A 15357-nucleotide genomic window follows, 5' to 3' on the forward strand; every position below is an offset into this window, starting at 1 on the left:
AGAAAATCTAAACATCATTGCGAGGAGCTATAACAAGGCTAACCATGATTTCGGGAGGATTAAGAAATGCAAAACTGATACTGAAGCTCTAGTCAAATTAATGGCATTCGTGGAAACTCAACTGTCATGGTATGGGTGTTTACTGTTTGCCCTTTAGTGCTTTAGAAGTTTCTAGTAATTATCCATTCATTCTGTAAACCTTTTCCGACATTGCTTTGTTAAATATTCTATGTTTTAGTAAAATTTTTTTAATTTTTTTTTACTTACTTTTCCTCGCGCGGTTCCGATTTCGTTTGAGCAGATGCGGATTCGGGTAGGAACAGCACAACAAAACCGCCAAAGAATGCAAATGCGGTGAGCAGTGTCATCATAAAATGTATCTCAATTTTATGCTGTACAATTGAAAAGTAAAAATAGCAAACAATGCATCAGTAAATTATGTGAAAAAATGTCAAAAAGCTGAAAGATTAAGTGATGGCTTCGAAAATATGCGACAACATTTTTGACCAATGAAGCATGGCAAGGGATTTGCCCAAACATGCTTACCCGCATTAATCATACACTATTTTAAACATACATGCATACATAGTATATAAATACATATGTATATTAGGGTGGCCCAAATAAAAAAAAAAATTACTAAGTCTGTTTTAATAACCGATAATCCTAACAGTTATATATAAACAAATTTTATTTTATGTTTTCATAACCACATCACGAACGAGCAGCTCAATGGATGTGTTTAATTATTTATGCATCTTAATCGATGTTTTCTGTAGGTTTGTTTTAAAAAAATTGAAGAATTTGGTAGCCAGATGTTTGAAAATTTAAAATTATTTAAAGGTCAATAAAATAATTAAGTTTCTTTATTAAAACAAAAAGCGTTTGAAGAAATTTAAAAATAGTTTTGAACTCGGTTGCCATCTGTCTAAAAAAATAGAACAATGATTATTATAAATTTAAGCTTGTTTAATACCACAATATGGGTATCACACGAAAGGTGTACGCATAAGCTTTGGACTAACATGTTTTTAAATAGGGTCGCCACCCATATTTTAACTAAGATGAGGTAATTATGCAAGTTAAGTGAAATGATGCAATATGCATTTTTGCACATTCGATAGTTTGACATTGTAGCTACGATATAGCGCACTCATTTTAATTTTTTAGATAGGTGCCGACTCTATGCAGAAATAAGTAGGGGTTAATACTTCATTTTAGCACCTTTTGTTTGACACTCAAAAAGTTTTTTATTATAGATAAATGGCAACCCTATCCAAAAATATATCTGAATTAAGGTATGTATTTTCAAAAACCTTGCTCGGAGTGCATAAACCTTCCATTTGATACCCATATTGTGGTATTAAGTAAGCTTAAATTTTTAATAGCAATTGTTGTATTTTTTTAGAAAAGTGGCAACCCCGAATAAAAATGCTTTTAATCTCTTCCAACGCTTTTAGCTTTGATGAAGAAACCTAATTACTTTATTGAGTCTTTAAATAATTTAAAAATTTCAAATATGTGGCAACTCTATTTTTCAAAATTTTTTACCACATACCCACAGAAATGACTTAGTAGAATGCAGACAAAAAAGAAACACTAGAATGCAAACAAAAAAGTAGATTTACCTATGTATTTTTCGGCCACCCTAATGTATATACGTACATACATATTTTGAATTATAGAAATTTATTTTGTATCTGTTCAACTTACCAACAATGATAAATATGGCGTTAGTATTAATGCGGCACCAGCGGCCACATTGCAAGCACCAACACCAACATTACGTATGGCGGTCGGATAGAGCTCGGCGGTGTAGACGGGCATTATGGTATTGCCGGCGCTGATGGTGAATTTACCTGCAAACACAAAGATACGACAAGTAGCATCAGTGAAAGCTTGTAAGGCAATCAAGCATGAATTTGTGCGATGCATATCGCTGTGTGTGTGTGTAGGTGTAAACACATGTAAATTGTTTGTATGCGATTCAATTAAATTCTGATTGAGTTGTAATACTTGCGCCACATACATACATACATACATATGTATGTCTTTGTGTATTTATGTGATTTCAATTCAAGCATGTCACACACTTACCAATCATGAGGAATGTAATCTTCAGCCAGAGTTGGTCATCATTGCCCTCGGTAATGGCTGCACAACAGCAGGCGAGGCTCGTACAGAAGAATGTGGCGCTGAATAGCCACTTTTTGCCAACCTTGGTGATAATGTACATGGCAATGGCAATGGCAGGAATTTCGACTAGGCCAGCTAAAGCCTGATGCCGGTTGGTTAGTGATGTAGGTTGATTAAATTCATTTATGAATAGTTGTTGTTTTTTTTTTGTAGTGGTATAAGGCGGCGATTAGTGGTGTGTGTGTGTGTGCAGTCGGTAGTTAACACATGGCATAAGAAGCGGGAAAGAGAACACGAAAGTAAAAAGTCTGTTATTAATTTGTTTGATTAAATGTCTGCAATCAAAAGAATTTATTAAATTAATTTAATTAATTCATCTTATTTTGACTGCCAATTAGGTTATTTCGTTGCAAAATACATACAATTTCGACCTAGGTTATAGCCTGAAAACATTTACATAAATTCATAACATTTTGAGCCGTAAACGCTTAAAGAAGTAAGCGACTTTTTTTTTTTAATTTTTTTTTTTTTTTTTTTTTTGATGCAGAAATGTTCTAAAAGCATCTAAATGCATTGCTGTGGCAAAATAAAATCCTTTTGGCGGTTAGGGCTCGAGTTTCTTTTGGAAGGAATACGTGATGCTGCTAAGGTACTCAGAAGGTCTGTTGATCCGCATCTGAGCAGCAGTTCAGACATCAAAATAATAAAACAACAAACAACTTTTTGATTAGATATAAAAAAATATTACAGTAAAACCTCGATATAACGAATGTTGATAAAACTGAAAACTCAACATTGTAATACTTCTGCTGAGTCCCCTGAAAAAATGCAAAATTTTTCATACAAAAATGTTCCATTGATATAACAAAAACATTTTTAGCATGAAAACCTTCGAAATATATTGACGGTTTAAGTTCCGTTGGCAAACAAAACTATTTATTTTTTTAACGTAATTTTTTAAAAAACTTGAATTTTTCGTCGTTTTTTTTTTGCTGACCTTATTTATAAAGGTTTATCAGGTGACATTTTCATAAAAAAATTGTATATACAAAGCACTTAATGTCTTCTATATTTTTATGAATTTGTTTGTAAGATTATAAAGAACCTATAGGTGTTTCACTGTACTACAAACGCTTTGTTGTCGCTCTGTCAAATATGAATTAGTTTCATTGTATGTCAACGTACGCTTTTGAAATCAGGTGACAAGAAAATATAGCAAAATATTATGGCATAGTTCCAAAACAATAAATAATATCTACATATAAAAATTTCTGTACATAGTGGCTGAATTTCTTTATTCATTCTGAACGTTTGGAATAAACTTTTCTGTTTATTTATTCTTTAGAACGTTCCTGATGATATGTTGACGTATATTTCAAACGCATTCTGTTTATTCCGGCTGTGAAATGGGATTATCCGGAATGTATAAAGAAACGCAGCCAGTATATGCGAGAATTTATGTGTTCTTCTTGAAGACTAAAAAATGTGTATCGGATAATAAAGTAGTCTTGGTTCAGCTGTACATTTGGCTGCCAGCGAAGCCGTACATACGCCACCGATACCGCATCTCGCTAAACCAATAAACTATCCCTCACGCCTTTTCATTCTTCAAAATGTTCGGGAATTTTGGAGGTATGTACATCTCAATGCGTGATATGAGCTCAACCCGAATTTATATAAGATGTTAGTAGCGGCACAAAAACAAAAATTACACTAACAAATTTTACACACGAAATGACAGTAAGAATTAAAACAAGTGTATAACAAATATATAGTTTTGATATGAAGAACCATCGAGGTGAAAAATCAACAGCTCTGGTAACACCACCTTATATAAATTCGTCTTTCCTGCAAACCAAAGTTTTTAAAATCTCAACGAATTCTTTCAAAGTAGCGGAAGTGTGACGGAACTAGGAATGTTAATCCCGGCCTGTTTAAGGTCTAGAAAATCGCGGTCTCGATAATCCCGGGATTTTCGGGATTTTTAATTTGCAGTGATGGTCACAATAGAAACTCTTTTTTTTGACCAGTATTGGTTATAATTCTTTTTTATTTAATAATTAATATTTTTTTTTTATAAATTTCTAGCTCATTATACATACAACACCGTGCGATAGTAAATTTTACACACAAAAATCAATATATTCGCGAAATCATGGGCCAAATATAGTAAAATCGCGTTTTTAGTTTTTCACTCTGACCCCAGTAATTCAAAAATGATTTTGAAATCACAAAGCCCTTTAAAATAAATCCTGATGCCATTTATTTATTATTTATTTTATTTTAGGAGAGATAGAAACAATTTTTTTCGATTTAAGTTTTTGAAAAGTAATGAATATCTAAGTCCCGGTAATAAAGCTGGGATTCCGGGATTGTGATAATGACATCCGGAAAATTCGGGATCGTAAAAAGCGAAAAAATTAGCATCCCTAGTCGGAACCTACTGTCACGTACATATGTATGACCTTTCGCCAGATACCAATATGCCTCGTTATTTGGCAAGTAAATATTACATGTTAGAGGTCTTGGAGATATTTGCTACTGTTCATTAGTAAAAGTTTTGTATTGTGTCCGTGATGCAGAGAACAATCGGTATGTAAACAAGTATTTGGCTATTAGAATAGTGAAATGTCGACATGTAAAATTTACCTTCTATCTCCATGGCACTTATTAATTTCTGTTTGGAATATTCAATTAGATTTAAGAGGAAATCACAGTAAAGCACAACAAATTAAATTTGCTGTCTAACTAAAACTTAAACACTACATACTTCAAATATTTTAATGGATTTTCCAGTTAACACATCCATTACTTTTGAGTTCAATTATATATATGTAAGTGTATGTCAGTCCGAGGTAAGGAAATTAATTTTTTCTTGTTTGTAAACTTGTTAGAGCTTAGTTGTATGCTTAATAACCAATAGGTATGGAAAAGCCTACATACATATATTCTAGATATGCAGCAAGGATTTATTAAATCCAGATTTTCTTTGTATTTAAGTTCTTAATATTGTTCGTATTTGTAAATAAATTTTTCTGCAAAAGAAAATCTATTCTGAGGTTCATCATTCACATTGCGTATACGACGTGGTTTGCCGCGAAGCTCAGCTTAGCTTATTCAGCAGTTATGGAAAAGAAACTATACCATTAATCTATAAAAGGACACAAAAAACTCGAATTTTGAATGAAAAATGCTCAAATTTCCCTAAAATTTTGTAAAATTGTTGCCATTGCCTATACGAAAATACTCATTTATTTACTTGTACTTACCGAATTCAAGTAAACATTTCCGCCAAATGAACTCATATTTAATATCAGGCCGTAGTACACCAAATTCATGGTGAACCAAATGCAAAGAAAGCAAATTGTCACACAACTCAGGTAACGCGAATTGAAAAGGCTGACGCAATTCTGTGAGGAATCTTCCTGTGACGGTGGCCTCAACATTGACTCAAAGTCCGGTGGCAGCTGGCGTCCGTTAAATTTAGCTGCACGCTGTACAATAACTTTTACTTCGGCAATATGTCCTTTGACCAGCAGCCAACGTGGAGATTCGGGCACAACAAACCTGAGAATGAAATAGTTAAAAGGCAAGATTAGACTAGAAAAAAAAATATGTTTTAAATGCGCACAGTCACAGAGTTTTTCAATGAAATTCAGTAGAAAAAATTACTTTAGTTCTCGTGGATTTCTCTTTGAATAATTATAATTTTTAGGTCCGGAGAGGCCCGACGGAATTCCGAAGCATTCCGATGAAAAGCTGAAAAACCCCCCAAAGAAAAATCCAGAAAAATAAAATGCAAAGAACCCTGAACAAATTCTCAACGGCACATAAATAGTCACGAAAAAGAAGTCTTATTCGGCAGCATGGTAGCCGTGTATTTTTTTAGTACTGGTTAATTTTATTATTTATTTAAATAATTTTTTTTATAGCCCTTCAGCTATTTTTTTAATTTAATGCAGTTTCCTAATTAAACTAAATTTGATTGGATTTTATTTATTTTGCGTTATTTTTAAGTTTACTGTTTTCCTTTATTTTTTATTTAACTTAAATTTAAATTTTATTATTTTTTTCTTAAGTAATTCAATTAGATTTATTTTTATAGAATTTTTTATTTTTAGATTTTTTATTCTGTTTATTTAATTTTAATGTATTTTGTATAATATCACTTTATTTTTAACTTAATACAATTTTTTTAAAGTAAATAAATTTAACTAAACTTATATTTTAGTTTACAATTTTATTTGATTTGTATTTATTTATATATGTATGTAATATATTTGTTTGTGAAACTATTTTTGATTTAATTTCATTTTTATTTTATTTCATTATATTTTATTAATACTTCCGTTTTTCATTCTGTTTATTTAATTTTAATGCTTTTTTATAATTAAATTTTTTTAGCCTAATAAACTTTTTTTAATTAAAACAATTTTATTTAATAATTATTTTTTTTATTTTACGTCCTATTTTTTTCGTTAATGTTTGTAATTTTATATATTTTAAATTAGTTTTTTTATTTTATTTCTGTTAATTTTTATTTTTGAATTTTGGTTTTTAATTCTTTTGTTTCACTTCATTTTTTAATTTAATATTTGCTATTTAGTTTATACTTGTAATTTTATTTATTTTTATTTAGTTTTAATGTCTTTTGTTTTATTTCTCTTCATTTTTAAATTTAATAAAAGTTATTAAATGAAATAAGGTTAATTATAATACATTTACTTTACTTGCTTTTTTTATTTTTTAATTTTGGTTTTTATTTGGTTTATATAAATTATTATATATTATTGTTTCTAATTTGATATTACTTCATTTTTTAATATAATACAATTTTGTATTATTTATTTAAACTTTATTGACGTAGAATACGTCTTACCTTAAGGTATGGGGGCTATGTTCAAATGTTGTAGTTGTAATTTTTAGAGCTTCACAAAAACGCTTATTGCACGAGAACTAATAAAGCGATTTCAAAGAAAAGTATGGCGTTTCAAAGATAAAATTCCAAACCTGTCGACAGATTCATTTTTTGTAAATAACCAATTCGGTTTCTGTCGTAAAAAACAACGGTAAACATTGCCTTATTTTGGGGTCAATTTTGAGCCTTTAAAGTGCTCTAGCAACTTATTGTTGGCATATATAACTTTCATTTTCGGGATATAGGTTCTTTGGAGCAGTAGAAATATTATCGGGTACAAATTTTATATAAATTTAACAAATATTGAGCATTTTAAGGCAAAAAATTGTTGAAAAAATTTGCAATTTTTTTTCATTACCAAAATGATCGAAAACCGCTCGAATGATTTTGTTTTTGTTTTCTTTAATCAAAAATTCAAGAGTTTTCCTTTCGTTTGGTATATGGGAAGTATTGGTTGATATCTTCTATATATGTTTATTTTATTCAAATATATGGGCATAAATGATTTTCCATACAAAATCACCTCGTCATCATTTTGCAAACACGTGCATATGTTGGAAGTGTGGGAAGGAGACAAAAAGTATGTATGCGTATGTAATGCGGCTTTTGATCGCAGCGTATGTACATATGTAAATGCATATATACGTACATATGAAAGTTTCAGTTAATGTGGATCTGTTTGGTTTTGTTATCGATATTTTTATCGATTTTGTTGCCGATATTTTAATCGATTTTGCCATCGATATTTTTATCGGTTTTGTTACCGATATTTTCACCGATTTTGTTATCGAAATTTGTATCGATGTTGTTATTGATTTTGCTATCGATATTTTCGGAACATATCGATATAATGATCGATATTTTTATCGATTTTGTTATCGATTTTGTAATCGATTCTGTTATTGATTTTATTATTGATTATTTATCGGTTTTGTTATCGATATTTTTCTTGATTGTTTTAACAATTTTGCTATCGATATTGTTATCGCTTTTGTTATCGATATTTTTGTCGCTTTTGTCATCAATATTTTTATCGATTTTTCTATAGATATTGTTATCGCTTTTGCTGTCGGTATTTTTATCGGTTTTTTTACCGATTTTGCTATCGATATTGCCATCGCTTTTGTTATCGATAGTTTTATCGATTTTTTTATCGAATTTATTACCGATTTTGTAATGGATTTTTTGATAGATTTTGTTATCAATTTTGTTATTGACTTTGGAATCGATTTTGTTATCGATTTTGTAATCGATTTTTCGATAGATTTTGTAATCGATTTTTTATCGATTTTGTAATCGATTTAGTTAACGATTTTGTTATCGATATTTTTATCGATTTTGTTATCGATTTTATTATCGCTTTTGTTATCGATATTTTTTTCTTAGTTTGTGCTTTCGTTTTTGACTTGGATATGCTCTTAACCATACCACGTATTCTACGTTTAAATTTAGCGGGTGTATCTCCGATACAGCCTGCAGACCAAGACGAAGGCGCTGGACTGTTCCTTTTTAATTAATTTTGTTAAGTCAATTTTTTTTTAATTTTGACCTTTAATATGTAATTATTTTATTTTTTAATATCATTTGTTAGTTTATTGTTTACATTTATGTTTCTTTATCTTATACATATTACTTTTTTAATTTTTTTTTAATTTAATTCAATATTCTGTTTTGACGTACATATTAACTGAAAAATGGTAAATTAATTGCCCATGCTTAAAAATTGCTTGTTCTCGTTGATTATTTTAATGATGCCATAAATTCAAGACATCACATGCAAAGCAAGAAGAATATCCATAAAATTTTAAGCACAAATTAGCACCTCAATGAAATTTACCGAAAATGCGTGCATCATAAAATATTTTTTTTTTATTTTTTGAATTAAGCCAATACCTCGAAACTTGTGCGAGTATTTCTTTTGTTATTTATTTTCACTGTCTGTCTGTTTGCTCAGCTGGCACATGTACGAATTGTTTAACGATCAAAATTTAAAACATTTAGTCTAATTGACGCCCACACGCGGAACCAAAAATCGAAAATCGAAATAAAAAAAAAAATAAACAAGTGGGTAAGCACAGATGAAAGCGAAATTGGTAGAGGATTTTCAAATGTTTTTTGGATGAGTAGATTCGTTTGAATGTTAAATTTTGCTCTCATTAACGTTTTATTATCCATTTTTTCTGGTAGCGAATTTATTTAAAAAATCAAAGCAATAAAAACAATTTTGCGCTTAAATAAGTACATTTTCAGATTAAGTTTAGCATCTCAACTTACCATAGAAAACACAGGAATATGCCTGGTATGCCGATGCAAAGCTGCAGCCGCTGATGATCCTGCGTCAGGTAGGCAATGCCTGCGATCACCATGTAGGAAATTGGCAGTGGAAATAAATTGTACATGCCAGCTATGGTACGCCATTTGCCATCCACATATTCTATGGCCAATATTAGGCCAGCATAGGTCACCGACACGGAGACAACACCGAGCAGAGCGCGCAGCAGCAGAAATATTTCCAACGATTCGGGGAAGAGGAGTGCAAAACCTGTAAGAAGGCGAGAAAGAGATAGGGAGAGAAAGAAATAAAAAATATTAAATAATTTACATATAATGCAGAAGATTTATTTCAAAAACTTAGTAGCCTCGTACGTATTATGTAGAGAAGAGAAAGTGGTTAGGGTATTCCACATTATCATCCGACAAGCATACAATTCCGCGAGAATTTCGTTCGGAAATTTTTCATGTTATTTACATACAAAATTACAGATGCCAACCGACTCCTTTAAAATTGGAATACAATTTTTTTTTAAATGGGAGAATTTTTTTACATCCTTTAAAGGCCATAAATTCGTTATTATGGATCGCCCTAATACATATAAAAGTCTTATTATAAATTATTTGGACGATATTTTGAGAGGGGTCAGGACTTTGTACAGTTTTGCTAGGATTTACGGCGTGGCCGCTGTTAGCCTCACATTTAGTCTGCAGGTTTACGTAACCTTGGGTGAGATGGTATTGGATGTTCAGGAATTTATGCCACTCTATAATCTTCTTCATTATGCAGAGCAAAGGTTAGAGAACCTAACCAGGAGCTACCCCGTCTAAACCACAATAGTTCCTTTGCAAGGAATATTTGCATATTAGCCTTATTAAATTCGTTTCAACCGCAAGCTATTACCTACGCCAGGACGAGGTCCTTACCTTAAGCAATTTCTAAGTGGAGGGCTTCTTTACAAGCCTTAAAAATGTGTGCAGGTCGGTCTTCACTGACCTTACCATCTCGAGGAATTCCGTTATTGTATGAATGCATCAGCTAATATTTGTGAATATCCTCTATGGCATACGAGCGGTATTGTACTCACTTGTTTGCATAGATACATACATATCTGTGTTCGTATGGAAAAGTAGCTTATGTCGAAAGGCCGGCTTTAGTATAATGCGTCATTCCCTTTTTTTTTTTTTTTAACGACAAAGAATTTTTTGATGAGACTTTAAAAGAGTATTGACTTGCTAGTACCGGAACTATTTCTTGCACGTTTATTTGCTAAAAGTTGTTTAACGGCTTAGCGCCCGTAAGTCATTCGAAATCGTATGCTGTGAATGCCGATTTATACTAAAGCCAGCCTTTCGACATAAGCTACTTTTCCATACGAACACAGATATGTCAGAACCTAACCAAGTACATAATACAGCAACCACTTGCAGTCATTGAAAGGATAATTTCGAATGTCTTTTGTGAGTAGTGTCTAAGCACTGGACCAGCAATGCTGGAAATCCAATCGACAATCGATAAAGGATGAATGCGGTCTTTCCGTGTGTACTTGTGGCCTTTATATGTACACACATATATACATATATGCATGCTAACTTATATTATGTATGTTTGTATGTAGTTGTAGCTGCTTTTGATTGTCAAGTTCATAGTCATTTCCTATCAAAGGTAAAAGTAGTCATCAGACTTTGTTGAGTTGCTTGAGTCAAAGATGTGGTTGTACATATGTATGTAGATGTGGTTGTTGCAGTATTCGTTTGTTCTTGTTTTTTCATTGTTGCTTTAACATTATTGACGTTGACGTTGTGGTATATGTCAAAGTCAACTTTAAATGCGAAAAGGTTGAAATTTAATTGCAAGCAAATAAAGAAAAGCCGCAACAGAGCAAGGATATTCAGTTGTATTAGAAATATGAAGAAGGTCGTAACGAAATAATGATTTCACAGAGAGAATGCATTTACGAAAGTGAGTTAAATAACCTTTTTGGGCAGAATTAACTTTATAGCAGTCAGAATAATGTGTGGTTAGGGCTCGATATAATAAATAGATAAACTAAGGAGAAAACCTACTAAATAAAGATAAATCTAAAAAAAAAACTTGAACAACTAATTTTTATATTTCCGAAAAAAACCCCGAATGTTCTCGAAAATCCAGAAAAAACTCCGAAATAATTCCGAGAAGTATCGAAGGATACCGAAAATTTGTGAATAGAATGCTTTAGAATGCAATGCCAGTGAAGGATGTGAACCTACTTACACATCGATTATCAGGCCGAGAGAAAGGTCCCTCAGTCAGTAACAATTCTGCGCCATGAAAAGCACAAGAGACTCTAAAGAAAAGATAAGGCATTCTTGGGCAGGAACCGTAACGGTTTTAATCTTTATAATTAAAATTCCAATTTAGCCGTCAAAACCGAATTTCTATCTTCCGATCAAATTTACCAATTATTTTATGACTTCTAAGTTCCTCGATCAATAATGATCGTTTTTTTTTGGACTTTCATTTTATCGATAAATTTTTTGATTGTTATTTTTGATTATAACTTTTTCAATTAAGAAAAATCGTTATTTGTGGATTGTTTATTTTTTCAAAAAAATTTTTATAATTAATTTTGAATTTAGTGATGTCCATTATAATTATTTTCAGATTAAATTTTTTGATCATAAGGGATTTAAATCAGTCATAAAAAACACTCTCCATAAATTTGGTTATAAATGATCAAAAAAACTAGAAATCCAAAACAACGATTTTTTTTTCTTTTTTTTGAAAAAAATAACTTCGTAGCATAATGTTTATTCTTGGCCGATAAAATAAAAACTAAGAAACAACGATTTTGCAATAATCTAAAAATTAAAATTTTCATATTTCAGGGTTATATTTGGGCCGTGTTCTTAAGGCCCTTGGAGAGGTGGCAACCTTTCAAAAAGATTGTTTAGTAAAGCTATCTCAAACATTTTTCATTTGTAATATTTAATTTAATTTAATTTTTTTTTAGTTTTTGCTGTTTTGATACGTGAAAACTCTATTTATTCAATTAAACAAAATTTTTCAAACAGGCGGCAAACCTCATCAAAAATATTTGTTTCTTTTAAGCAGTTTTCACTTGATATGCGCACAAGGAAAATTGCAACGGTTTTATTATAAACGTTTAAGCAAAACAGCTCTTATTTAATTTTCCCCGCTGCCAAAACTTCTTCATTCCAAAACTTACCAAATATCGTCTGCAGCGTTGCTGATATGAAAAGCATTTTTTTGCGGCCAAATTTATCCGACAAATAGCCCGACAAAATGCCACCTGTTGCCGCACCCAATAGAAAGAACATCTCCGCCACATTCTTAAAGTACTCCTTGTCGCACACCAAATCCCACTGCGAAATCCATGTGTTGCCCAAATTATCATCGCTGTCATATTCCCAAGCCGAGCAGGCGATGCGTGTGGCATTTTGGACGACGGCCAGCGGTGATAAGATAAGATTGTGTTGAAAAGTAGACACTGCCGCCGAGGGGTCGTGAGGCAAGCTGCCATGTACGCCATGTGACTGCTGTTGGTGTTGGCTCGATTGTTGTTGTAAGGCTGGCTGATGATGGAGGGAGGTGTGTGTATATGTGTTTGTGTGTTTGCGAAGTAATACGGCCACGCATCGGTGCACACAGTTGGGGTAATAATGGCAACGAGCGTAAGAGATAGGAGGAAGGAGGAAAGAAGAGAGCAGACATGAAATTGCGAATTAGTTGGAATTTCGCACTCGAGTGCACAGCAGCAAGAATGCAACTGAAGAACACACACACACAAGCATGCACATATCTACATGCATGGTGGATTTAAGACAAGCAGTGGCTGCTGTGATTCTATTCAGCAGATTCTTAGTGAATGCGAAGTATTTAATTGTGATGCTACACTTGTTGTTCTTGTACATATTCTCCAGTGCTGCTTGTTTTAAAGATTAGCCACTTGTATGGATGTATGTATGTACATTAGAGTGCATCATTATTCATCAAAAAAAGAATTCGATACTGTTTTTCCATGAGAATTATAAAATGTATTATATCATAAGACTTGTGTAAAAATATTTCAAAATATTAAGATTTGCGCGAGTGGACCGATTTGAAAATACATACCTCAAAAAATCTAGCTTTTTTAAATAAAATTTATTAAAAAAAAATATTTTTTTAAAAAATCACCTTAGATGATAGATGAGTCTAACATTAAATCGAAGGTCTGCCTAAAAATTTAAAAAAAAAATTGTATCAAGGGAATCAAAATAATGAGGTTTTTAGAAGTATTTTCCCTTCGCACGTCATTCTTAATATGTTTACGAAATATTTTGGCTGAAGTCTTATGGCCATATTCATAAAAAGTAAAGTAGTTTAAAAAAAGGTTTATGAAATTGAAAAATTTATGACAACGTCAATTTATAAACCTACTTTATTTTTTATGAGCAAGGCCATTAGAATATAATAAACTTTATAACTTTGTTAGAAAAATCGCAAAAAATTTTATTGAGGCACCCTAATGTACCCATGTGCATTTACTTACTTACCTGCAACCGTATACTATCGTTGTGCACTTTGCTCCAGTCAATGTTCGCCTGAAAGCAATTGTCTTGCGAATCACTCAAATTGCGCCACACATCCACCGGCAAATCTTGCAAATGCGGCGGTCGACTGCACCAAAAATTTTTGTTGATCGCCTGAAGAAAAAAACCAAAAACCGCACAAGAAAATAAATAAACGGTTTTGGCGGAAACACAATTTAATTTGTATACAGTTTCAATGCCCCACACATGTCGCCGCTACCGCTCACCGGGGCGTATGAGTAACCCACCACACCAATGATGTGCATTGCTTTGACTTCCGCGCCATGACTCACCTGATAGATTGGCGACGCTATGTGAAATGTATTGGGCACCTGAAACAGCGACAACAACATTGTCATCAGGCATTGCCACTTGCCGAAATGCCCCACCAGATCGCCGATCACATCAGTCTCATCCTCGCCGTTGTTGCTGCTGCTGCTGCTTTTTTGTGCCTCTCGCCTCGTTGCTTTTGTTGCTGCTGCCGGTGGTGGTGGTGGTGGTGGTGAGGGGCCATTATTGGCAGCGATCGTGCCGCTATTTGCTGTCGCTGACGTCACAACCGTTGCTGTCGCAGTCGCAGTCGCAGTCGCGGTCGCTGGTGTTGACGTCGTTGTCATCGTATTGGCAGGTGGCGCTTCTGTCGCCGCAGTGTTCGCGCTGCTGGTGTTGTTGATCTCATTTGAATTTGAATTTTTACGTTTCGCTGTCATTTGTTTGTGTAACTTTTGTTGGTTTTGTTGGTGGTGTTGCGGACTTTTTTGCGACGTCACAATTGTCGGTATCAATTTACTGGCATTCGTAGTGGTCGCATGCGCTGAGGACGGTTGTTTGTTGTTTTTCAGATAATTCCCAAATGGGGTCACTGCAATGAGATGAAATGGGAAAATTTCGTTGAATAAAAGATAATTTATTATTCTATGTACGTACATATCTGCTTTAGTGATATGATATTTTATTTTAAAAGTTTTATTTGACTTAAGGAAGATACAGGCTTTATTCTGAGTGTTTCGACCAATTTTCATACAAAAGCAATTTCTTAAGTTTTTTGCGGTACTTAGATCAAAAATTTAGAAAAAATCACAAAACGTTTAGAAATATTGGAAGAATTTGTAAATGATCCACAAAATATTCCGAACGGTCTACAAAAAATTCCAATAACCTCTAAGAAAACAGCGAACGGTCTCATAAAAATCCCCCCTCCCCTCAAAAAAAAAACTCCGGAAAGCCCTGAAAATGTCCTATAAGTTTCCCAAAAACCCCAAAAATGTATCGAAAACGTACCAGTAATCCCCAAAACTGTTGAACTCAATTCGTTAAATTCCGAACGGTTTCAAAAATGTTCGTAAAAATTCTGAGAAGTTTAGTTTCAAAAGTTAGAGATTGCGAAAACTCCCGGACTCTTCCGAAGAGTAAAAAAAATTCGCTAAAAATTCCGAACGACCCGTAAAATCCTTAAA

General features: G+C 32.7%; 1 protein-coding gene across 1 annotated transcript; it reads right to left on the minus strand.

Annotated features, from left to right (window-relative positions):
- Nucleotides 1–263: 263 nt before the first annotated feature.
- LOC118754034 (solute carrier family 22 member 21-like) lies at nucleotides 264–14764 on the minus strand (the record flags this gene model as incomplete). Its single annotated transcript, XM_036488903.1, is given in 8 exon segments — nucleotides 264–392; nucleotides 1714–1859; nucleotides 2098–2278; nucleotides 5406–5703; nucleotides 9329–9596; nucleotides 12535–12901; nucleotides 13865–14014; nucleotides 14194–14764. Coding segments are annotated over 8 exon segments (2110 nt in total), but the record flags the coding sequence as incomplete, so codon positions are not given.
- Between the last annotated feature and the right edge of the window lie 593 nt (nucleotides 14765–15357).

This window comes from Rhagoletis pomonella, unplaced genomic scaffold (assembly GCF_013731165.1).
Source record: "Rhagoletis pomonella isolate Grant_MI unplaced genomic scaffold, Rhpom_1.0 Rhpom_scaffold_03225, whole genome shotgun sequence".
NCBI lineage: Eukaryota > Metazoa > Arthropoda > Insecta > Diptera > Tephritidae > Rhagoletis > Rhagoletis pomonella.